Source organism: Mustelus asterias, unplaced genomic scaffold (genome assembly GCF_964213995.1).
Source record: "Mustelus asterias unplaced genomic scaffold, sMusAst1.hap1.1 HAP1_SCAFFOLD_301, whole genome shotgun sequence".
Classification (NCBI taxonomy): domain Eukaryota; kingdom Metazoa; phylum Chordata; class Chondrichthyes; order Carcharhiniformes; family Triakidae; genus Mustelus; species Mustelus asterias.
Window position 1 is genome coordinate 303178 of NW_027590266.1, and position 24992 is coordinate 328169.

General features: G+C 44.3%; 1 protein-coding gene across 1 annotated transcript; it reads right to left on the reverse strand.

The window, feature by feature from the left end:
• Positions 1 to 3518: 3518 nt before the first annotated feature.
• LOC144486233 (interferon-induced protein with tetratricopeptide repeats 5-like) lies at positions 3519 to 23326 on the reverse strand. Its single transcript, XM_078204303.1, has 5 exons — positions 23163 to 23326; positions 16525 to 16923; positions 15095 to 15980; positions 4680 to 4785; positions 3519 to 3616 (listed from the first exon to the last, which is right to left on the reverse strand). Exons 1-5 carry the CDS (start codon positions 23324 to 23326, stop codon positions 3519 to 3521), a joined length of 1653 nt encoding a protein of 550 aa, XP_078060429.1.
• Between the last annotated feature and the right edge of the window lie 1666 nt (positions 23327 to 24992).

The window sequence follows — 24992 nt, forward strand, 5'->3', positions numbered from 1 at the left end:
ACACCCTTCACAACATTCAGCATCAACTGACTTTCTTGGAATTGGACTTGACGCAGGGAAATGAAACCAAAAGTTAATTTATCAGTTGCTGAAAATCCACAATATCAAAACAAAATAATTTTCCCTTATTTAATGTTTCCTCCTTTCCTGTTTATGACAGCGGATCAGAACATTCAGATCTATAACACGGGTGGCTATTGTGCTTTTGAAATAAGTGATCCTCCAATTGGGGAATCCATCTACTGCAATCAGCTCCAATCCACTCTGCGGAGCATCCATTCATTGCACTGGTGTCCACGTGAGGACCTCCTGCTGTGCGGGAAGCCTCTGAACTCATGCTGTCATGGCGACACTCAGGTTTTATTCGACTTGACGTTGTATTTGTGAATTTGAACCGCACAGTGACATTCAATCTATTCAATTGTCTCTCACAAAAAACCCTGTGTTCAGCTGTAAGCGAAACCCAACACTGGCATTGAGTAAATAACTAGGTATTTAAATTGCGGCAAGGATAATATTGAATATTACTACAAAGTCTCTGAATGCAGAGTGGATTGTTTCCGGAGATGTTGTGGTTTATTCCGGGATTTGACAGGGAGTGTTGCTACAGCCTAACAGGAAAGGCAGTGGAGTAGGCGACCTGCCCACACAAGGGCTACAATATGGGACAGTAGTTGCAGACGGCAGCATAACAGAGAAATGGAGCGGGGGCTGCCCAGAGGAACAAGCTCTAGAGTTGGTCCCTCTTGTTGAATTGCAGCTGAACTTCTCCAAGCTTCTTAACAATGACAGGAGACAGTCAATACACTTGAATATCTCCGTCAGTAACCTCACCTGTGTTGTCCTATATTTCACCTCATCCCCCCTGAGTCCCCTGCATCAGAACCAGTTTCCAAGCTCCCCATCTGGCTGACACACGAACCATCTCCCTCACCATGAGTGCTTGTAGCTCACTCAATGTCTGGTGGTTTTCCCCACACACTGATCCTACACCTATACTTGTCTGAGCCTACAGTGCTGACTGTGTCGGATCTGCTGTGCTGATCTGTGCTGTTCTGCTCTGTCCTGCTGGGACTGGCAAAACTGGACAAACAATAGGACTTGGATGTCTGAAAGCAGAAGATCATAAGGGAAATGTCGATAAGCGGTGATGAGGTGTTATGAGCTGTTAATATATTGGGAGTGTGATGCATTGAGAATGAGAGGTTAAAGTTGTGATGGCCAGGACATGTCATGTGATGATGAGTTCGCTGATCCTTGACCTCCCATGTAAGGTCACTAATTTCGTTTGACCCTTTTTGTGTTCTGGTGTTTCATCAGATTCGCAGCAATAAAGTTCTGCATCAGCCCCCTGCAATTCAGTGCTTTGAAGAGGACAGACTGCCTTTAAGAAAGACAGACTTCTGCACAATGTGCTCTCTGTGAATATTTCTCCATCTGCTACCACACGAATTTCTATCCCACTCTATCCATATTTGCTGCTCTGTTCATATTATCTTCTGCTGTATAAACTCTGCCAGTCCTTATTCATCAATCTCTCAGTCGTTAACATGCCCTCACCCACCACTCCCATCCTCACTTACCCTATTCATCCTAGCACTGTGCTGACGGTCACTGCCTGACAAGAACTGGTGTTCCAGAGTTTGGGAAGCTTCCTCTCATCACCCAGTTGGTGTCCACAGCCTGTCAGAACTATGTTAATGAGGCCCAATGTCCAACACCGGTCATGCCTCGTGTTCAGACGCCTGGTACCAGAGTGCGTCAGTGTCTCTGAAACCAGTTTTCTGGATAGTTCAGAGTGACGGCATGGATCAGTTGCTGAGCTGTTCAAAATACAATTTTCAAACTTGAGTTCAACATGTGTTAAACTCTCAACGTTAATATGAACAATATTGTACGTGTTTCACACCTGGTGGAACCTAACACCCCAGAGTAAAGTTAAAGATATAAGTGAAACATTTTATGTGGCTGGAATGGCAGAATTTAGTGAAATCAGCAAAAAGATCATCTTTATTCCACGGGATCAGGATAATTTGATCAGGTGAATTCAAAATTGACTCAGTTGTAGGAGACAGAGGCTGCTTTCGTGACTGGAAGCCAGTGTCCAGTGGCATACCACGGGGATCTGTGATGGGTCCCCTATTATTTGTCATTCATATAAACAACATAGATGACTATGTGGAGGGTAGGATTATTAAGTTTGCGGATGCCACAAAGATTGGCTGGGTGGTCAACAGTGAGACGGAGTGTCTTGGGCTGCAGGAAGATATAGACGGAATGGTCAAATGAACAGATAAGTGGCAGATGGAATTTAACCCTGAAAGGTTTGAGGTGATGCACTTAGGAAGGAGTAATTTGACAGGGAAATATTCAATAAACAGCATAATCCCAGGAAGTTCTGTGGAACAAAGGAACCTTGGCGTTTTGTTTATAGATCTCTGAAGGCGGAAGGGCATGTCAGTAGGGTGATGAAAAAGGCATATGGGACACTTGCCTTTATCAATCGAGGCATAGATTACAAAAGCAGGGAAGTCATGTTGGAATTGTATAGAACTTTAGTGAGGCCTCAGCTGGAATACTGTGTGCAGTTCTGGTCGCCACATTATAGGAAGGATGTGATTGCACTGGAGGGGGTGCAGAGGGGATTCACCAGGATGCTGCCTGGGGTGGAACAATTTAAGTTATGGCGAGAGGTTGGATAGGCTTGGGTTGTTTTTTTTGGAGCAGAGAAAACTGAGGGACGACCTGATTGAGGTGTACAAGATTATGAGAGACAAGAACAGAGTGGATAAGGAACAGCTGTTCCCCTTAGTTGAAGGGTCAGTCACAAGGGGACATAGGCTCAAGGTAAGGGGCAGGAGGTTTCGGACGCATATGAGGAAAAGCCTTTTTACCCAGAGGTCTGAAATACGCTGCCTGGGAGAGTGGTAGAGAAGAGTTGCCTCACATCCTTTGAAAAGTACCTGGATGAGCACTTGGCATGTCATAACATTCAAGACTATGGGCTAAGTGCTAGTAAATGGGATTAGGTGGGAGTTCAGGTGTTTCTCGCTTGCCAGTGCAGACTCGATGGGCCAAAGGGCCTCTTCTACACTGTGTGATTCTATGATTCTATGATTCCGAAAACAAAATATGAACAACCAAAATGGATCAAACCAACGTAACAAAAACAGAGGATCAAGTCTTTATCTGGGTAGGCATATTAAAGAAGGAGCGATAAAGGCGGAGGATGCACTGTGGAAGGTATTTCCATGTGGATGAAGGTGTGATGAATTAACTGCGCCATTAAAAAACGAGGTAAAGCTAGAAGTCACCAAGAACCAGAAAAATGATCAAAGGATGGATTACGGCCCAGAATCAGGAGCGATTCTATACCTGAAACAAAAGAACAGGAGCGGGATTTCTCCTCAGGTCCCCAAAAGGACATTTTGGACCTCCCTTGTCCCTGGATTCTTTCCCTCAGGCCTCACTTCTCTGTTCTGCTGGTTTTTCAGCATTTGCCGAAGTGTTGACTGGCCTCAATGTTCCTCTTCTCGACTATTGTTCATTGCTCTGTCTCTACAAGATCTTTTCTCAACTCTTTCTTTCTGCTTTGCATTTTGCTTCTCCGAGACCCCTTTGAAATTAGAACATAAGAACATAAAAAGTCAGAGCAGGAGTAGGCCATCTGGCCCCTTGAGTCTGCTCCGCCATTCAATAAGATCATGGCTGACCTTTTTGTGGACTCAGCTCCACTTACCCGCCCACTCACCATAATCCTTAATTCCTTTACTGTTCAAAAATTTATCTATCCTTGCCTTAAAGACATTCTATGAGGTAGCCTCAACTGCTTCACTGGGCAGGGAACTCAGTCCTAAATCTGCTCCCCCTTATTTTGAAGCCATACCCTCGAGATCTATTTTCACCCACCAGTGGAAACAACGTCCCTGCTTCTATCTTATCTATTCCCTTCATAATCTTGTATGTTTCTATCAGACCTCCCCTCATTCTTCTGAATTCCAATGAGTATAGCCCCAGTCTACTCAGTCTCTCCTCATAAGCCAACCCTCTCAACTCCGGAATCAACCTAGTGAATCTCCTCTGCACCCCCTCCAGTGCCAGTATATCCTTTCTCAAGTAAGGAGACCAAAACTGTACACAGTACCTCCTCCTGCCCTCTCTCTGAGCTCCTCATCCAGTGCATCCTCTGGGGACTAACCTTCCCAATCTCCCTCGCCCGCATTCACTCCTCCCAGTGTTGACCCTGTGGACTTGGCCAATGGAGGTCAGCTCTCCCCACCCTCCCCACACTACCCTCCAGTATGTCTGTCCACTTGTGAACAAGGCCCTTGTCACCCAGGAGCTTATTGTGGATGATTTGAGTGGAGTCAAAGCCCCAAAATATGTTAATTAGAGATGGAATTCCAATGATGTATAGCTCACAATTCTGATCAGCTGGGAAATGTGATGAATTTGATTTTAATGATTATCTACATTCGTGGATTGATTGAGAACATTGCTCAGTGTGTCACCATATCCAGATTCTTGGATTGCGGCATGTTGCAATAGAAACGGAAGATGTGAAATGAAACTCACCCCTGTTGTTTTAGCTTTTGCCTTTTGACCACAGGAGAAGTTTCAAACTGAGGTGTTGAGGGACTGGAACCCAGTGTAGTTCAGTGAACAAAGGCTTGACACACCTGATGGAACTTTCTTGGCACAGGATTCAGCTTCCGTAGAGTTTAGTGCATTGGGTGAAGTGGGCTTGGTGTGAGTTAGGATACTGGCCGTAGAGATTGGGATGAACTAAAATGTGGAGGGCGGCGAGTGAGTGTGGAATGTAATCGAAAAGAAGAGGAGGCATCAGGACAGATGAGGAAAAGTTTATGGATTTTCAGAGGCACCTTACAGCAGCATGAGCAGAGCTGGAGGGTGGACTGCAGAGGGCTTTTCTGTGTGAATGAAGGTGTTCAGAATTGTCAGCAGAATGGAAAACAGAGATGCAGTTTGAAGTCACCTCAAGTTCCAGAAGTGAAAGGAGAATGGATTTCGGGCGAGGACGGGGAATTTCTGGACCGGACCTTGCTGAAAATTTAATAGGACAGCCAAGTGAGTGGTGATAAGAACATAAAAACATAAGAAATAGCAGCAGGAGTAGGCCATCTAGCCCCTCGGGCCTGCCCCGCCATTCAACAAGATCATGGCTGATCTGAGGCGAATCAGTTCCACTTACCCGCCTGCTCCCCATATCCCTTAATTCCCTTATTGATCAGAAATCTATCTACCCGTGATTTAAACATATTCAACGAGGTAGCCTCCACCACTTCAATGGGCAGAGAATTCCAGAGATTCACTACCCTCTGAGAGAAGAAGTTCCCCCTCAACTCTGTTCTGAACCAGCCCCCACTTATTTTGAGGTTGTGCCCTCCAGTTCTGGTTTCCCTTCTAAGTGGAAGAATCTCTCTACCTCTACCCTATCCAGCCCCTTCATTATCTTATATGTCTCTATAAGATCACCCCTCAGCCTTCTAAACTCCAACGAGTACAGACCCAATCTGTTCAATCTCTCCTCATAAGCTACACCCCTCATCTCCGGTATCAACCTGGTGAACCGTCTCTGCACTCCCTCCAAGGCCAATATATCCTTTCGCAAATAAGGGGACCAAAACTGCACACATTACTCCAGTTGCGGCCTCACCAGTGCCCTGTATAGTTGCAGCAAGACCTCCCTGCTTTTATATTCTATCCCCCTCGCGATAAAGGCCAACATTTTATTTGCCTTCTTGATTACCTGCTACACCTGCAGACTGAGGTTTTGCGATTCGTGCACAAGGACCCCCAGGTCCCTCTGCACAGTAGCATGATGTAATTTTTCTCCATTTAAATAATATTCCAATTTACTATTATTTCTTCCGAAGTGGATAACCTCACATTTGCCAACGTTATATTCCATCTGCCAGATCCTTGCCCACTAGCTCAGCCGATCCAAATCTCTCTGCAGACTTTCCGCATCCTCCACGCAATTCGCTTTCCCACTCATCTTCGTGTCATCAGCAAACTTTGATACCCTACACTCAGTCCCCTCCTCCAGATCATCTATGTAAATGGTAAACAGTTGAGGCCCCAGCACCGATCCCTGCGGCACGCCACTGGTCACCAACTGCCAACCAGAAAAGCACCCATTTATTCCAACTCTCTGCTTCCTGTTAGATAACCAATCCTCAATCCACGCTAACACCTTACCCCCAACTCCGTGTACCCCAATCTTCTGCAGCAACCTTATCGAATGCCTTCTGGAAATCTAAAAACATCTAATGGCTGAGGACAAGGAAGATCTACAAGAACCTACTTGTGGGGCCCTAAGGAGCCACTTCCACACGACCGACATTGACACGTCTTTTCTATCATCCAGCTGTGTGGGACTGCACACATGAGGCCCATTCTTGTCTCTTCAGTGATAGACAAAGAATCCTGGTTCATCTGGGTAATGCAGTCAGAACCAGGCACCAAGGGTGGCTCAGCTGTTGGGGAGAGGGTGGAACGGGGGAATTATGAGGAAGACCAGATGAGCCACAGTTATAGATGGTGATTTGATAGTAAGGGGAGTAGATAAGTGTTCTGTGGCCATATACATGATTCCAGGATGGAGTGCTGCTACCCTGATGCCAGGGTCATGGGCAACACTAACAGCTGCAGAATACCCTTGATTTTAGCAAGGCTTTTGACAAGGTCCCGCATGGCAGAACAGTTAAAAAAGTAAAGGCTCATGGGACCCAAGGGCAAGCTGGATACAAAATTAGACCAGTCGCTGAAAATATAGAGTAATTGTTGACGAGTGTTGAAAATTCTTCCATATTTAAATTGGAATAAAGAATATTGAACAAGGGGTTTGTTTCCAGAAGAAAAATAACATTCACAACAGTTGAATTGCCAGCCCCAATATTTGGTCCTGATTTTAACTCTCCGGCTCCTAACACCTGACACAAACCAGGCAGAGAGGCAGTTAAACTGGACTGAGGGAGTATTTGGAGTATTGTGAGCAGTTTTGGGCCCTGTATCTAAGGAAGGACCCTTGGAAAGAGTCCAGAGGAGCTTCACAAGAATGATTCCTGGAATGAAGAGCTTGTCGTATGAGGAACGGTTGAGGACTCTGGGTCTGTACTGCTTGATATTTAGAAGGATGAGGGGGGATCTTACTGAAATTTGCAGGATACTGCGAGGCCTGGATAGAGTGGACGTGGAGAGGGTGTTTCCAGTAGTAGGAAAAACTAGAACCAGAGGGCACAACCTCAGGCTAAAGGGATGATCCTTTAAAACAGAAATGAGGAGGAATTTCTTCAGCCAGAGAGTGATGAATCTGAGGAACTCTTTGCCGCAGAAGGCTGTGGAGGCCAGGTCATTGAGTGTCTTTAAGACAGAGATAGATAGGTTCTTGATTAATAAGGGGATCAGGGGTTATGGGGAAAAGGCAGGAGAATGGGGATGAGAAAAATATCAGCCATGATTGAATGGCGGAGCAGACTCGATGGGCCAAATAGCCTAGTTCTGCTCCTAGAGTCATAGAGTCATAGAGGTTTACAGCATGGAAACAGGCCCTTCGGCCCAACTTGTCCATGCCGCCCTTTTTTGTTATAACCCCTAAGCGAGTCCCAATTGCCCACATTTGGCCCATATCCCTCTATACCCATGGTACCCATGTAACTATCTAAATGCTTTTTAAAAGATAAAATTGTACCCAGCTCTACTACTACCTATGGCAGCTTGTTCCAGACACTCAACACCCTCTGTGTGAAACAATTGCCCCTCTGGACACTTTGTACCTCTCCCCTCTCACCTTAAACCTATGCCCTCTGGTTTTAGACTCCCCTATCGTTGGGAAAAGATATTGACTATCTACCTTGTCTATGCCCCTCATTATTTTAAAAACCTCTATACGGTCACCCCCAGCCTCCTATGCTCCAGAGAAAAAAGTCCCAATCTATTCAGCCTCTCCTTATAACTCAATCCATTAAGTACCGGTAGCATCTTAGTAAATGTTTTCTGCACTCTTTCTAATTTAATAATATCCTTTCTATAATAGGGTGAACAGAATTGCACACAGTATTCCAAGTGTGGCCTTACCAATGTCTTGTACAACTTCAACAAGACGTCCCAACTCCTGTATTCAATGTTCTGACCGGTGAAACCAAGCATGCCAAATGCCTTCTTCACCACTCTGTCCACCTGTGACTCCACTTTCAAGGAGCTATGAACATGTACCCCTAGTTCTCTTTGTCCTGTAACTCTCCCCAATGCCCTACCATTAACTGAGTAAGTCCTGCCCTGGTTCAGTCTACCAAAATGCATCACCTCCCATTTGTCTAAATTAAACTCCCTCTGCCATTCGTCAGCCCACTGGCCCAATTGATCAAGATCCCGTTGCAGTTGGAGATAACTTTCTTCACTGTCCACTATGCCACCAATCTTGGTGTCATCTGCAAACTTACTAACCATACCCCCTATATTCTCATCCACATCATTAATATAAATGACAAATAACAGTGGGCCCAGCACTGATCCCTGAGGCACTCCTGGTCACAGGCCACCAGTCTGAAAAACAATTCTCTGCAACCACCCTCTGGCTTTTGTCAAGGAGCCAATTTTGTATCCATTTGGACACCTCACCCTGGATCTCGTGAGATTCAACTTTATGCAACAACCTACCATGTGGTACCTTGTCAAAGGCCTTGCTAAAGTCCATGTAGACAACATCAACTGCACTGCCCTCATCTACCTTCTTGATTACCCCTTCAAAACACTCAATTAAATTTGTGAGACATGATTTTCCACTCACAAAGCCATGCTGACTGTCCCTAATCAGTCCTTGCATCTGTAAATGGCTGTAGATCCTGTCTCTCAAAATACCTTCCAACAATTTACCCACCACAGATGCGAGTCTCACTGGCCTGTAGTTCCCAGGCTTTTCCCTGCCGCCCTTTTTAAAAAAAGGCACAACATTTGCCATTCTCCAATCTTCAGGCACCTCACTTGTGCCTATTGATGATTCAGATATCTCGGCTAGGGGACCCGCAATTTCCTCCCTAGCCTCCCACAACGTCCTGGGACATACTTCATCAGGTCCCGGGGATTTATCTACCTTGATGTGCTTTAAGACTTCCAGCACCTCCTTCTCTGTAATATGTCTACTCCTCAAGACATCACTGTTTATTTCCCTAAGTTCCCTGACATCCATGCTTTTCTCAACAGTAAATACTAATGAGAAATATTCATTTAGGATCTGTGGCTTAAGGTCTCATGAGGGACTGACCCATTCCTTTCCTGGCCTGATCTAACCACCTACAATTTTAAATTGGGAAAACTGGCCCCATAAAGACATTGGGCTGACTTTTCTCAAAAAAATTCGAAGTGTAAAACGGGAGGTTTTCTCACCCGTTTTTTCTGCGAGGTTGGTATTGGTAATTTATAGCACTCTGTGCAACACAGAGGCCGTAATGTGATTCTCGCCAGTAGGGGGAGACATTAATTCATGCCCACATGGAAATGACGGGCTTAGTACCTTTTTCAAGACCTTCACTGGAAATTCATCTGCACAGAACAGGGCAGGAGGTATCAGAACCTTGGGAATACATCGTGGTGCCAATACATTCCTCACAAAACCTGTAAGGCTCAGGCTGATTTCTAAATCTTACGACAGAAACTTATGTATTAACCAGAATAATGGGAAGATGCCAAGAGCCAAAATGTTCAGCAATAACAAAACATTAAATCAACTTGTTCAGTGTACACTTGAGTTTCGTAATCTGACAGACAATCTAATTGAGGTGTTTAAAATGAAAATAGAATTCAATGTTCATTATCAGTAACTGCTGGAGGAGGGATTGAGAAGTAGACAACTGGGTATTCACCTTCCAATTTGACTTGGTACAAGTGAAATCAGAAACTCTTTCCACACAAAAGGCAGGAAAGATTTGGTGAGAAGAAGAATGCGATAGAAAGAATGAAAAAAATGGGAGAGAGAAAGAGAGAGAGAGCAAGTAAGAGAAAATGAAAAAGAGAGTAAAATAGAGAAGTAGAGGCAGAGAAAGACAACAGGAGAATGAATGTGGTAGCATGGCCCCTTTAAGAGGGTGTTCCCTAAGGGCCATGCAATTGGGTCGGATCCGATGGACTGTCGAGGTGGGAAGCTGAACCAATTGGGAATAAGGATGTGAATCCTGGGTTGGGAGGTCACGCAATTGGAGCCTGGAGGAGAGTTGTGCAGTCACACAGTTGATTCTGCCTGACCCTTTGTTGTAAATACTTATTTATTGTTCATAGTTAGAACTTTGCAGCAGGACCGGCATGGGTGGCTGGTAAGATTGTGGAGGGAACAGGACTGTTCTCCTATGTCGTGGAGATACAAGGTCGTCGTCTCAAGAAACATGCGGACCATCTGAGCAGGAGAGCAGTGGCTGATACAGGGGATCAACTGGCAAGGCCTGCAATAAATTCAACATTACTAGGCTTGGGTACGGGGACCCTAGTTGTAAACATGGAACCGGAGCAACCGGAGGTTACTGTAACTGAGGAAACAGCAGCTATCGAGGAGGTGCTTGACCCCAGATTGATGAGTTTGCCTTTTGTGTCTGTCCAGCCTGATTCTTCAAATTCTGAAGAGTCTACTGTAGTATTGAGACATTCTACCATAGTCCGGAAGTCCCCGGATTGACTAAACCTATGATGAGTTTTTTCCTGGGGTAATCTTAATGCCCTTTAAATGTCTTTGCCTGTGCTAATGGTGTTCTTTTGTTTCCTCCACAGGTGAATTCAGGAGCTGGGGGGAAGGAGTGTGGCAGCGTGGCCTTGTTAATGGGTTGTACCCTGAGGCCATACGGTCTGGCCGGACACTATGGATTGTCCAGGCAGGAAGCTGAGTCAATCGGGTGCAAGGGTACATGTCCCGGGTCAGGGAGATCCCACAGATGGAACCAGGGAGGAGTGTTGATGGCTACATACTTTATTCTGGCTGACCCTTTGTTGTAACTACTTTATCATTTGCAACAAATCCCTTGTTACTTTGAACCACATCAAGTCACCCTCGATTTATTACCAAGAGAGAATGAGGAAGACCAAGAAAGTGAAAGAGAAAAAGAGAAGGAAAGAGAGAAAAGAAATAATAGAGAATGACTAAGGAACAGGAAGGAAGGGAGAAGAAACAAAAAAATGACAAAATCACAGAAGGAAAGAGTGAGTGAAAGAAAGAAAAAGGAAAATGAGGGAAAGAATGATTGAAAGAGAGATTTGGGTAAGCGGTTCTTTAATTGCTTCCTCCAGGGGCAATGCTGTCACAGGGGAATTACAATGCCCCTGAGAACCATACATAACTTACTGAGGAGGCCAGCATGGTGGTTTCAGTCAGCTTTCTGATTGATGTCTTCATTCTTGTCTGTGCACTGTGAAAACTTGGAAGTGGCCAGATTACTTTAATCTCCATGCCCGCTGGATACTTGGAAGGCTTCCAAATCACAACAGCACTCCATTCAGCAGAAGAGATTCTCCTTTCTCTCTGTCTCAGAAGCCGCAGGTGTGTGAAGACCCCTTTGAAGTCCTTTGACTGACAGGAGAAGTCACTTTCATGAGGATTCCCTTCGCTACAGTTGCTCACTCAGCCCTATTCTTTTTTTAGCAATGTGGGACACCAAATCAATGCTCAATCCTGTCCTTCAAAAGCCAGCCACATGGACTTTCCAAACTTATGGAACTACTAAAAACTTATTGAAACTTTCCAAAAAGACAAAGAGTGCCTCCAAAAAATGAGAACTCCAAACTGTTTTATTTACAACTTAATTGGCACATTTTCCAATAGTTCTGGTTTGATAATGAACGCAGTGACTGGATTTTCTTTAAATATTTTGACTAAAAACAAAGGAACTTTTATTCAATTATATTATAAATATTTCTATTTACCATTTGTGAATTGATAATTGCTTTATATTTTGAAGTGCCTCTATCCAATCAGAAACAGGGAATATATGACTGAGAAGAATCAAAACTTTCAATGAATTTCACTTTGTCTTCAGAAAATTGTCAAAGGGACAAGTGGAGATTGGAAACTATTCTGATGGGCAGAGAATCATCACAGTCTGGGTTCTAGGAGGCAAATACTATCAACATATCTGATTATTGATGTTTAAATCGGTGTCTCGGTGAATAAAGCTTATACCCTCTTAATTTTCATCCATTTTGTGTCTTCTTATAGCCGTGAGTATGACAATGAACATAAAATGGACTTTGCAGCTTTGTCACAAGTTAGGGTTAGGGTTAGGGTTGCTGTGTGTTGACCAGAATGAAATGAGTGAAATGTTTTTGATTTGATTTGTATAGTGAAAAGTATTGTTTCCTGCGCGCTATACAGACAAAGCATACCGTTCATAGAGAAGGAAAGGTGAGAGTGCAGAATGTAGTGTTGCAGTCACAGCTAGGGTGTAGAGAAAGATAACTTAATGTGAAGTAGATCCATTCAACAGTCTGATGGTAGCAGGGAAGAAGCTGTTCTTGAGTCGGCTGGTACATGACCTAAACTTTTGTATCTTTTTCCCGATGGAAGAAGGTGGAAGACAATATGTCTGATGTCTGGGGTGTGTGAGCTCATTGAATGTGCTGGCTGCTGATGACAAATGACCATAAACTTCACCAAACACCAGAAATTATTTTGCTGATGTTTTCCCGCCATATTCTGCAGCACTAACTGTCCTCATTCACCCAGATCAACAACACAATTCACATCTTAGCCACAGATTCATTTATTGGATATTTTAACATTCCATCTCAGATTGAACAATTACAATTGAAATCACTGTTTATAAAATCAGTATCTGCAGCCATTGTGTTTTATTCATTTCAATCCAATTTAACCCATTTTTGTATCCTTTAGCCTTCCCCCATTTACTGCTTTCCCCTTCAGTGAGATGGTGACAGTCGGTAGAAAATGGTCTTTCCCGGGTATTGTCCGAGCTGCTCTGTGTTGGCCAGTGAGGGTCTGGGATGGTTTGATGAAGAGTTGGTGAAGCTGACAAGTTACAGGACAGGGAGACTCCCAGTGACAGAGACTGAGATCTGAGTGAACGCTCTGGATGGGAGTCTGATCGTCTGTCAGCAAATCCTCAGAGCAACAGAATCAAGCAGTTGCTTTATCTGAAGGGTCTTCAATGATTTTGATTTGATTTATTATTGTCACATGTATTGGGATACAGTGAAAAGTATTGTTCCTTGCGCTCTATACAGTCAAAACATAGAGTACATCAGGGATCAGGAAAGAAGAGTGTGCAGAATATAGTGTTGCGGTTACAGGAAGAGTGCAGAGAAAAATCAGCTAAATGTATAACAGGACCATTCAAAAGTCTGATGACAGCAGGGACGGAGTTGTCCTTGAGTCTGTTGGTACATGTTCTCAGACTTTTGTGTCTTTTTCCTGACAAGAAAGTGGAGGAGATTATGTCCAGGATGGGTGGGGTCCTTAATTATGCTGGCTGCTTTTCCGAGGCAGTGGGAAGTGTAGACAGAGTCAATGGATGGGAGGCTGGTTTGTGTGACGAACTGGGCTACACCCCTTTGCACTTTCTGTGCTCTTGGTCAGAGCAGGAGTCATAGCAAGCTGTGATACATCCGGAATAGATGCTTTCTATGATGCATCTGTAAAAATTGTTGAGAGTTGTAGTGGACGTGCCGAATTTCCTCAGTCTTCTGAGAAAGTAGAGGCGTTGGTGGCTTTCTTAACTACAGCGTCAGTATGCAAGGATCAGGACTGATGGTTGATGACCTGAACATCTAGAAACTTGAAGTGCTCGACCATCTCCACTTCATCCCGATTGATGTAGACAGGGGCATGTCCTCCACTACACTTCCTGAAGTCAATGACTATCTCCTTCATTTTGTTGACATTGAGGAAATGTGAATTTGAAAAGAATGCTCATAAAGCAATCAATAAAGAAATTCACAACCAAACGTCTTCATAAATTAGAGAATATGAATGGATCTTTCAAATACAGTAAGAAGTCTTACAACACCAGGTTAAAGTCCAACAGGTTTATTTGGAATCACGAGCTTTTGGAGCACTGCTCCTTCATCATCCACTCACCTGAAGAAGGTGCAGTTCTCCGAAAGCTCGTGATTCCAAATAAACCTTTTGGACCTGGTGTTGTGAGCCTTCTTACTGTGCCCACCCGAGTCCAACACCGGCATCTCCACATCATGGCTACCATCTTTCAAATATGTGAATTGGAAAATTCTTTGTAAGCCTGGATGGAAATGCTTAACTCAGGGGCAGCACACAACTAATCTTCATTGCCAAGTTCAAACTCAAAGATCTTTTCAAAACATTCAATGGCTGCACGCTTGTCCCCATCCAAGGTATGCATGATCCCCCATGAAGTGGGGAAAATCATAAAGATGGGTACCTGACACACAAAATGGTTGCCTGGCACATAAAATGGCTACCTGGGACATAGACATTAAGCAGGCACTGACCTTTAGCACAGAAAGCTACATGAAATTAAAACATGCAGCACAAACAGTTATTTAAAGTTAAACATGCAGTATACAAATACTGCAGGAAGCCAGTAAGAGCTTGAGGCACTTTAAAGATAAGGACAGACCCGGGACAATAAGGTCTGATAAAGAGATTAGCCATAAATGGGAACAGGAATACATAAATGCAGCAAAACCAATCACTGTATGTATAGACCGAAACTAATCATTGATAGTCATTGATAGAGGAAATGTATCCATTCTATGAAACAATGCGATGCTAAAAGCCAATGTCTGTACCTGTCTGATTGTAACGATGTGTTAACTATCGATCACACTCAACTATAACGATGTGTTAAATGGCTAATGTCCGGACTATCCATTGTCTGAAAAGTATAAAAATGAACAACTCCTATTGTATTATTGAGAAGGTAGCTGCCAAAGTATTGCGGAGTGCCAGTGCCTTTCTCCCCGAAGCTTCGTGTCCGAAATAAAGCTGTATTGTTGAACCTCCAGTTTGACTCCAGTGGCAGTTCCCCACAACACCCCAGATGCAAAAAGCCTTGGTATCTCTTAGGTTCCTGTAACGTTGTTTCTCAGCCATCTTTACCAAGGTGGTACGACACCATTCTCGTGCCCTTGAGTTATGTTGAATTTTAATTCCTTCCAGATAATATTTGATGGCATTTGATTCTGAATTTTTGTGAAAAAATTCAACTTTCCCAGGCCCAAAATATTTTTCCTGCTTATTTTCTAGGGTAATATTTTCCAATTCCAGTAAGGTTTTGTAGATCTCTTTCGCTTCGCGATATTCTTCATTCATTGCACAGATTTCTGCAAATGCTAGTTTTGCGATAATAAATGATTGCTTGAGTAGAAATGCTTCTCCAAAATGCTGCTTGCATTGTTTGATCAATGCAATCTTCTGTTGAAAAACAGGGTCGCGAAGGTTTCTGCAGCGTGGATTTTTGATCAGCTGGAGTAGTTTGTTTTTATAACACAGACCTGTTTGGTGATGTAGGAAGGAACAGTTTGGAGTAATTTCTAACGCTTTCTTCAACAACTCAATTGATTTATCCACTGCTCCTTCTCTTCTCAAAAATTTGGCGACATAGCGAATCACGAATGGGAGATCAGGGTATTTCTGCAACGCTTGTTCAACCAATGTGAACGCCTCCTCCTTCTGATTGAGGTCTTGTAGTTTTAGAGCCAGCAGCACTTTGGCTTCAGCATGACCTGGATCAAGCTCCAGCACACGTCTCAACTGATTCATATATTCACTGAATTCGCTATTCTCTGGGTTACTGGAACAATCTTCCAGACGAACAAGCGCAGTCGCAAAGCCAAAGTTCCATTCAATATGATCTGGATCTTCCTCCAGAGCCTTTTTAAAACATTCCTTTGCCTCTTCATAGTATTCAGCTGTAGAGCTCAGCAGTGACCAACCCTTCTCCCCGTACACTTCAGGTATCATTGCTGTTGTGGGAAATTTACCACTTCGGAGTCAGACTTGGAGGTTTCCACAATACAGTTTTATTTCGGACAATGCTTTGGGAGAAAGCACTGGTTCTCCGCAGTACTTGGCAGCTACCTTCTCGCTGATCATTTTTATACCTTTTAGACAATAGGCAGTACAGACATTAGCCGTTAACACATCGTTACAAGTTGAGTAGACAGATACGGACATTGACAGTTAACACATCCATTACAAGCAGACAGGTACGGACATGGACAGTTAACATATCATTGTTCATAGAATGGATACATTTATGCAGTTATGTCCTCTATCAGTGACTGGTTTCGATATATACATTTAGTGGCTGATCTTGTTACATTTATGTATTTATGTCCCCATCTGTGACCTTATTATCAGACTCATTGTTCTGGGTCTGCTCTTATCTAAAGTGCCTCAAGCTCTGACCAGCTTCCTGCAGCAATTCAGATACTGCAGGTTTTACCTTTTTGTGTTACTGTCTGTTCCAAAAGCCAGTGCCTCTCAATGTCCCTTCCCAGGTAACCATTTTGTGTCCATCACTTTACTTCCACCAATATATTCCAAAAAACTGAGAGGCATTAGGAAATGGATGATAGACCGTCTCCAGTTTGTCGAGGTAGGACTGAGCCTCTGTCAGTTGTCCCATGTGATAATTGACCCAGGCACGGTTTCCATAGGTGACGATGATTCCTGCTCCAGATTTATCTTCATTATTTTCCCTCAGAATCTTTTCAGCTTCCTGTAAGTTTTGAATCGCCTCCTCACAGTTTCCTTGCAGACAGTTTACAAAAGCGAGTTGGTTGTAATCTTTCACATCAGGCTGAATTGAATCTTCTAAGCTTTGCTTCATATTATCCAAGTCAATGTTATTTTTCTGTGGCGCCAGCGTGAAGTGACATTGAAGCTGATCGAGCTTCATTTTCAACAAATCTTTCTCTTGGTCACTGCAAGAGAAACAAATCTTCCATAATTCAACTTAGCAGCAATTGTGACTTGTATATTTTTCATTTTTCACCTTGGAATGAATTCTAACCCTTTGGTTAACACAAGATGAAAGATTTGGGATATTTAGCAATATCATATCAGTCTATGAAATTTAATTTATATTCCAATCGTGGACTCTACTGGTGACTCTGAACACTGAAATTCCAAGTGAATTACTGTCAATATCACTTGTGTAATGTATCCTGTTTATATATTTTCACAATGTGCAAGCTTTTAACTCACTCAAAATCCATTGATGGACACCAGTGGTTCCCAAACCTTTTGGGATCTCTGAGATCAGAAATCTTTGTATCCTCATTGGTTACAGGTGAAGTTCCAGAGGACTGGAGGATAGCCAATGTTGTTCCATTGTTTAAGAAGGGCAGCAGGGATAATCTAGGAAATTATAGACCGGTGAGATTTACGTCAGTGGTAGGGAACTCATTGGAAAAGCTTCTTAGGGACAGGATTTACTCACATTTGGAAACAAATGGATTTATTAGTGATAGACAGCATGGTTTTGTGAAAGGGAGGTCGTGCCTCACTAACTTGATCGAATTTTTCGAGGAAGTGGCGAAGATGATAGATGAGGGAAAGGCAATGGATGTTGTATATAAGGACTTCAGTAAAGCCTTTGACAAGGTACCTCATGGTAGACTGGTAGGAAAGGTGAAGTCACACGGGATCAGAGGAGAACTGCCGAGATGGATATAGAACTGGCTTGGCCATAGAAAACAGAGGGTAGCAGTAGAGGGGTGCTTTTCTGAATGGAAGGCTGTGACCAGTGGTGTTTCACAGGGATCAGTTCTGGGGCCTTTGTTGTTCGTAGCATATATAAATGATTTAGAGGAAAATATAGCTGGTCTGATTAGTAAGTTGGCAGATGACACAGAAATTGGTGGAGTTGCAGATAGTGAAGAGGATTTTTAGAGGATACAGCAAGATATAGACCGGTTGGAGTCTTGGGTGGACAAATGGCAGATGGGGTTTAATCCGGATGAGTGTGAGATAGTGCATTTTGAAAGGTCCAATGCATGTAGAAATTATACAGTAAATGGTAGAACCTTTAGGAGTATTGACAGATAGAGAGATCGAGGCGTACATGTCCACCAATCACTGAAAGTGGCAACGCAGGTGGATAAGGTAGTCAAGAAAACATATGGCCATGCTTACCTTCATCAGTTGGGGCATTCAGTATAAAAATTGGTAAGTCATGTTGCAGCTGTACAGAACCTTAGTTAGGCCTCATTTAGAATATTGTGTACAATTCTGGTCGCCACAGTACCAGAAGGATGTGGCTGTTTTGGAGAGGGTAAAGAAGAGGTTTACCAAGATGTTGCCTGGTTTGGAGGGTATTAGCTATGAGGAGAGGTTGGATAAACTCGGTTTGTTCTCACTGGAGCGACAGAGGTTGAGGGGTGATCTGATAGAGGTCTCCAAGATTATGAGTGGCATGGACAGAGTGGATAGTTAGATGCTCTTTCCTAGGGTAGAAATGTCAAGTACTAGGGGACATAGGTTTAAGGTGCATGGGCAAAAGTTTAGAGGAGATGTGCGAGGCAAGTGTTTCACACAGAAGGCAGTGAATGTCTGGAACGCACTGCCTGGGGAGGTGATGGGAGCAGGTACAATAGCGACATTTAAGAGATAACTAGACAAATACATGACTGGATGGGAATGGAAGGATATGGATTCCGTAAGTGCATACGCTTTTAGTTTAGGCAGACATCATGATCGGCACAGGCTTGGAGGGCCGAAGGGCCTGTTCCTGTGCTGTACTTTTCTTTGTTCTTTGTTCAAATACCTGGCCATACCCCAAGCCAATCTCTTTCCCACTCCAACCAGACTACCCTTCATAACCTGAACCCTCCTCCAACTGCCGAAAGGACCTGACTACCCCCAAGACCTGACTATGCCATCTGACCTGATCTGACTGTACCATGACCAGACCACCCACAACACCCACCTACCCACTCGTCTAATTATCCACTAACCCACCTACCACCTTCATCTACTCTCCGACCCTACCTCACTCATTCAGCCACACATCCCAACATAGCCACCACCCATTTACCCATGTACCCACCAACCTACCCGAGGTCTGCGTATGGGCGGCACGGTGGCACAGTGGTTAGCACTGTTGCTTCACTGCGCCAGGGACTGGGTTCAATTCCCGCTTGTGTCACCGTCTGTGCGGAGTCTGCACGTTCTCACTGTGTCTGCGTGGGTTTCCTCCGGGCGTTCTGGTTTCCTCCCACAGACCGAAAGATATGCTGGTTCGGTGAATTGGCCATGCTAAATTCTCCCTCAGTGTACCCGAACAGGCACCGGAGTGTGGCGACTAGAAGATTTTCACAGTAACCTCATTGCAGTGTTAATGTAAGCCGACTTGTGACGCTAATAAATAAACTTAAAACTTAAACTTACCTTCTCCATTTCACCTACTCTACCCACTAAACCACATGATTCACTTACCCACCTCACTCACCTCACACTGTCTACTGACTCTCCTATTCACTTCTTCATTCACTCACTCATTCACTTAACCCATCCATTCACTCACATGAAGACATCACCTATGGTGGCCTAAAAGGGGGTACATCCTGTCTTTGTCCTACTCTATTCCAATCTGACAGAGTTCCCCAAGGAACTGCTACACTGAGCACTTTTTGTGCAAACTCAGTTTGCAGCAGAATCGCGGCGGGACAAATCTCATGTTCAATATTGCCATTTCTCAGCAGATTTGGGCCAAAGAAGCAAGAAGCACTTTCTTGGTGGAATCAGCAAGTCTGAAAGAAGGGCCCTTGACCCCATTCAAGGCATAAATTCTTCTAGCATGGCAGATAGAGTATAATTTAGACAAATGCGAGGTGATGCATTTTGGTGGATTGAACCAGGGCAGGACTTATTCAGTTAGTGGTAGGGCGTTGGGGAGAGTGACAGAGCAAAGAGATCTAGGGGTACATGTTCATAGCTCCTTGAAAGTGGAGTCATAGGTGGACAAGAGTGGTGAAGAAGGCATTTGGCATGCTTGGTTTCATTGGTCAGAACATTGAATACAGGAGTTGGGACATCTTGTTGAAGTTGTACAAGACATTGGTAAGGCCACACTTGGAATACTGTGTGCAATTCTGTTCACCCTATTATAGAAAGGATATTATTAAACTAGAAAGAGTGCAGAAAAGATTTACTAGGATGCTACCGGGACATGAATGATTGAGTTATAAGGAGAGGCTGGATACACTGGGACTTTTTTATCTGGAGCGTAGGAGGCTTAGGGGTGATCTTATAGAGGTCTATAAAATAATGAGGGGCACAGATCAGCTCGATAGTCAATATCTTTTCCCAAAGGTAGGGGAGTCTAAAACTAGAGGGCATAGGTTTAAGGTGAGAGGGGAGAGATACAGAAGTGTCCAGAGGGGCAATTCTTTCACACAGAGGGTGGTGAGTGTCTGGAACAAGCTGCCAGAGGTAGTAGTAGAAGTGGGTACAATTTTGTCCTTTAAAAAGCAGTTAGATAGTTACATGGGTATGATAGGTATAGAGGGATATGGGCCAAATGTAGGCAATTGGGATTAGCTTAAGGGTTTTAAAAAATAAAGGGCAGCATGGACAAGTTGGGCCGAAGGGCCTGTTTCCATGCTGTAAACCTCTATGACTCTACGTGTGCCACATAATCTAAAGGTTTGGTTTTGAAGTTTAGGTTAATTAATTCAAATATTTCTCAAACATCCCAAATGCTCTCAGTTCCCATGGAGACAGACAATTCTGGGAGGAGGCTCGGTTGGAATTCTGGGAAGTTGTCCGTGGGATTTTTCCAGAATTTCTTTGGGGTTGGAGCTGGGAGTGACCAAGTTGGTGGGTACAAACACTGAGTTCGGAGATTCAGAGGGAAGGAACTTCCCAAGAGCTGGGAAACAGCTGTGGATCTGTGGAATAATAGAGATATTAGAAAGCGGGGCTGTTGTGAGTGAACTTCAAATAGGAGCTAAAAACAGTTCCAAACCTTCCAAGACTGTAATGGGAAATGTTGAATTTAGTCCAAAGGAAGTGGAAAACCTTCAAGAACCGGGCAAGTGACCAAAGACTTTCTGGGGGTAATCGCAGTGGAAAAGAAGAACTGGATTTATACACTGAGACCTGACAAACTAGAGTGTTATAAACTTACATAGGAATATAGGCATTAGGAGCAGAAGTAGGCAAATCCAGCCCTTCGAGCCTGCCCCGCCGTTCAATCAGATCATGGCTGATCTCTTCCTGGTCTCAAATCCATCTCCCCACCTGTTCTCAATATCTCTTTAATCTGTCTATTTTATTCAAAATATATCTATCTCCTTCTTGAAACCATTCTCATAGAAACTTACAAAATTCTAACAGGGTTAGACAGGGTAGATTCAGAAAGAATGTTCCGAATGGTGGGGAAGTCCAGAATTAGGGGTCATAGTTTGAGGGTAAAGGGTAAACCTTTTAGAACTGAGGTGAGGAATCATAGAATCCCTACAGTATAGAAAGAGGCCATTCGGCCCATCGAGTCTTCACCAACCACAATCCCAACCAGGCCCTACCCCCATATCCCTACATATTTACCCACTAATCCCTCTAACCTATGCATCTCAGGGCACTAAGGGCAATTTTAGCATGGCCAATCAACCTACCCCACACATGTTTGGACTGTGGGAGGAAACCGGAGCATCCGGAGGAAACCCACGCAGACACGAGGAGAATGTGCAAACTCCACACAGACAGTGGCCCAAGCCGGGAATCGAACCCAGGTCCCTGGAGCTGTGAAGCAGCAGTGCTAACCACTGTGCTACCGTGCCGCCCTAACCACTGTGCTACCGTGCCGCCCTAACCACTGTGCTACCGTGCCACCCTAACCACTGTGCTACCGTGCCGCCTGAGAAATGTCTTTACCCAGAGAGTGGTGAATGTGTGGAATCACTACCACAGAATGTTGTTGAGACCAAAAGATGTGCGGGTTAGGTGGATTGGCCATGTTAAATTTCCCTTTAGTGTCAGGGGAATTAGCAGGATAAATGGGGATAGGGCCTGGGTGGGATTGTGGTCGGTGCAGACTCAATGGGCCAAATGGCCTCTTTCTGTACTGTAGGATCCTATGATTCGATGAAGACTTTGTCTGATTTCAAGAAGAAATTAGATATAACTCTTAGGTCTAAAGGGATCAAAGGATAGGGGAGAAGCGGGGGGATCAGGATATTGAATTCAGTGAACTGGCATGATCGTAATGAATGGTGGAGCAGGTTTGAAGGGCTGAATGGCCTACTCCTGCTTCTAGTTTCTATGCTTCTCTGTTTCTCTGTTTCTATTCATTACCGTCGCACTGTGGGGCAGTGCTATGGAGCTTAAGTTTTTCATTTAAATATTTATAGTTTATATCTATATAAAACATGAAATATAGTAAGGTTTGCTTTTGTTTGAAAATTAAGTCTTGTGGTGTAATTCATTAAGTTCATCATAAGGGCCAGCACTGTTGCAATTACATGGAGACTCCATGTCATAACCAAAATGGTACTGGGACCCAGGATCCAGAACTCCCACCCTCATTACTGAAACATCCTAGTCAGGAAAGGGGTGGGATATAATTTGCATATTTGGGAAACCTGGCCCAGCAGGGCCACTTGAACTCAGTGTAGATTGCAAACAGAGCCCATTTCTATGAGAGTGAGTTTTGCTTTCTGCAGTGTGGGCGCGACTCATGATTTTATAAGAGTAGGTTTGGATGTATGTAGAAGGTGGAAAAGGTCTGTGGAACTGTCAGACTGTCAAGTTATTTAAATCCTCTGATCTTTAAATATTGAGGAAAAAAGGTGACCAGCCAGCAACATCCACATCTTGTGAAAGGATATAAAAAGGTTGCCCATGTGGCTGCATATCTGAACTTATTTTGGGGTGCTGGACCCAATTGCAGTGCACACCTGCCTCCTTAGAATGAAAATTCAGTAACTGGGGGCCCTTCCTTCCAAGCGCAGTGCACTAACCAGGCTCCTGATTCCATGCACCTCAAGAGCAAAAATCCAGGCCAGTACAAATTTCCCATTCCCCCATCCCAATCCCCAAATCACAAGCACCAATCACCACTTATTCTTTCCCCACTCCAAACCTCTCCACTGAGTCCCATTACCTTCACATTTCCTCTCTCCCCATTTCTCAGCTGCGTTTGGTCACCATTGCCATTCACGAGACGTGGGTACGCAGCCGAGGCTGGCACTGCTGTGCTGTGCTGTTCTGAGAGAACTGCTTTAAGCAAGGCTCCATTTGTCCTTTCAGATGGATGGAAAAGATCCAATGGCGATAGTCGATGAAGAAGCTGTGACGTCTCTCCATGTGCTGGCCAACAGTCATCCCTCCACACAACCCCAGTAAAACAGACCACCTGGTCATTTTCACATTGCTATTTGTGGGAGCTTTCTGTGCAGAAATTGGCATTTTGTACATAGCAACAGTGACAACACAGCAGAAACATTTCAATGGTTGTAAACTGCTTTGGGACACCCTGACATTGTGAAATATTTGTATAGGTAAAGGTTCTTCTTTTATGTAATTGTTAATACTCTGAAACATTATCAGACATACACCATAAGGAACATAGAATTTGGAACTATGACGCACTGTGTATTTTGGAAACAATCTATGATTCAGAAATTAATAACTGCTCAGATATTGGCGTCATCGATGGACTGGGTGTGCCTGACAGTGATTTAAATAGTCCAATTCTAATTTTATGCTCTAGACTTTGTACCTTTGTACAATTGGCTGCAGTTAGAATCCAACAATGAAAGAATTGGGTGGCAAAGTGTTGAGGATAATTCTGGTGAAGCAAAGGTTCCTTTTTCATCATGATATGAATACACCCTTTACCGTCTGACCTCAGTTCATTGTCTCAGGTGGACCTTTCAACCTCCAAAACTGCACAGTCTCGTTCCCAACAATATTCAGCCCTCCAACATTGCCACTCCCTCCCCCACAATGCTCACCAGACCCTTCACCCCCCTAACAATACTCACCCCTCACTCCTGACAATTCTCACCCCCCTCACTCCCGAACAATTCTCACCCCCTCAATTCCGGACAGTTCTCACCCCTCACTCCCGGACAATTCTTAACCCTCTCACTCCCGGGCAATGCTCACACCCCCCCCTCAATTCCTCACAATTGTCACCCCCTCACTTCCGAACAATTCTCACCCCCTCAATTCCTCACAATTCTCACCCCCTCACAACCTCACAATTCTCACCCCCTCACTACCTCACAATTCTCACCCCCTCACTCCCTCACAATTCTCACACCCCTCCCAGACAATTCTCACCCCCTCACAACCTCACAATTCTCACCCCCTCACAACCTCACAATTCTCACCTCCTCACTACCTCACAATTCTCACCCCCCTCACTCCCTGACAATTCTCACCCACTCACTCCCTGACAATCCTCACCCCCCTCACAATTCTCACCCCCTCACTCCCGAACAATTCTCACCCCCTCACTCCCAGACAATTCTCACCCCCTCACTACCTCACAATTCTCACCCCCTCACTCCCTGATAATTCTCACCCCCCTCACTCCCAGACAAGTCTCATCCCCCTCAGTACCTCACAATTCTCACCCCCTCGCTCCCTCACAATTCTCACCCCCTCACTCCCAGACAATTCTCACCCCCTCACAACCTCACATTTCTCACCCCCTCACAACCTTTCAATTCTCACCTCCTTACTACCTCACAATTCTCACCCCCCTCACTCCCTGATAATTCTCACCCCCTCACTCCCAGACAACTCTCACCCCCCTCACTAGCTCACAATTCTCACCCCCTCACTACCTCACAATTCTCACCCCCTCACTACCTCACTATTCTCACCCCCCTCACTCCCTGACAATTCTCACCCCCTCACTCCCAGACAATCCTCACCCCCTCACAATTCTCACCCCCTCACTCCCTCACAATTCTCACACCCCTCCCAGACAATTCTCACCCCCTCACAACCTCACAATTCTCACCCCCTCACAACCTCA

Coding starts and splice junctions, on each gene's coding strand:
- LOC144486233 (XM_078204303.1), bottom strand. CDS start 23,326: ATGACTGTTGGCCAGCACATGGAGAGACGTCACAGCTTCTTCATCGAC. Junction 15,981..16,524: donor TTTGGAATATATTGGTGGAA/GTAAAGTGATGG, acceptor CTGACTCCGAAG/TGGTAAATTTCCCACAACAG. Junction 4,786..15,094: donor AATGGTGTCGTACCACCTTG/GTAAAGATGGCT, acceptor TCCACATTTTAG/TTCATCCCAATCTCTACGGC.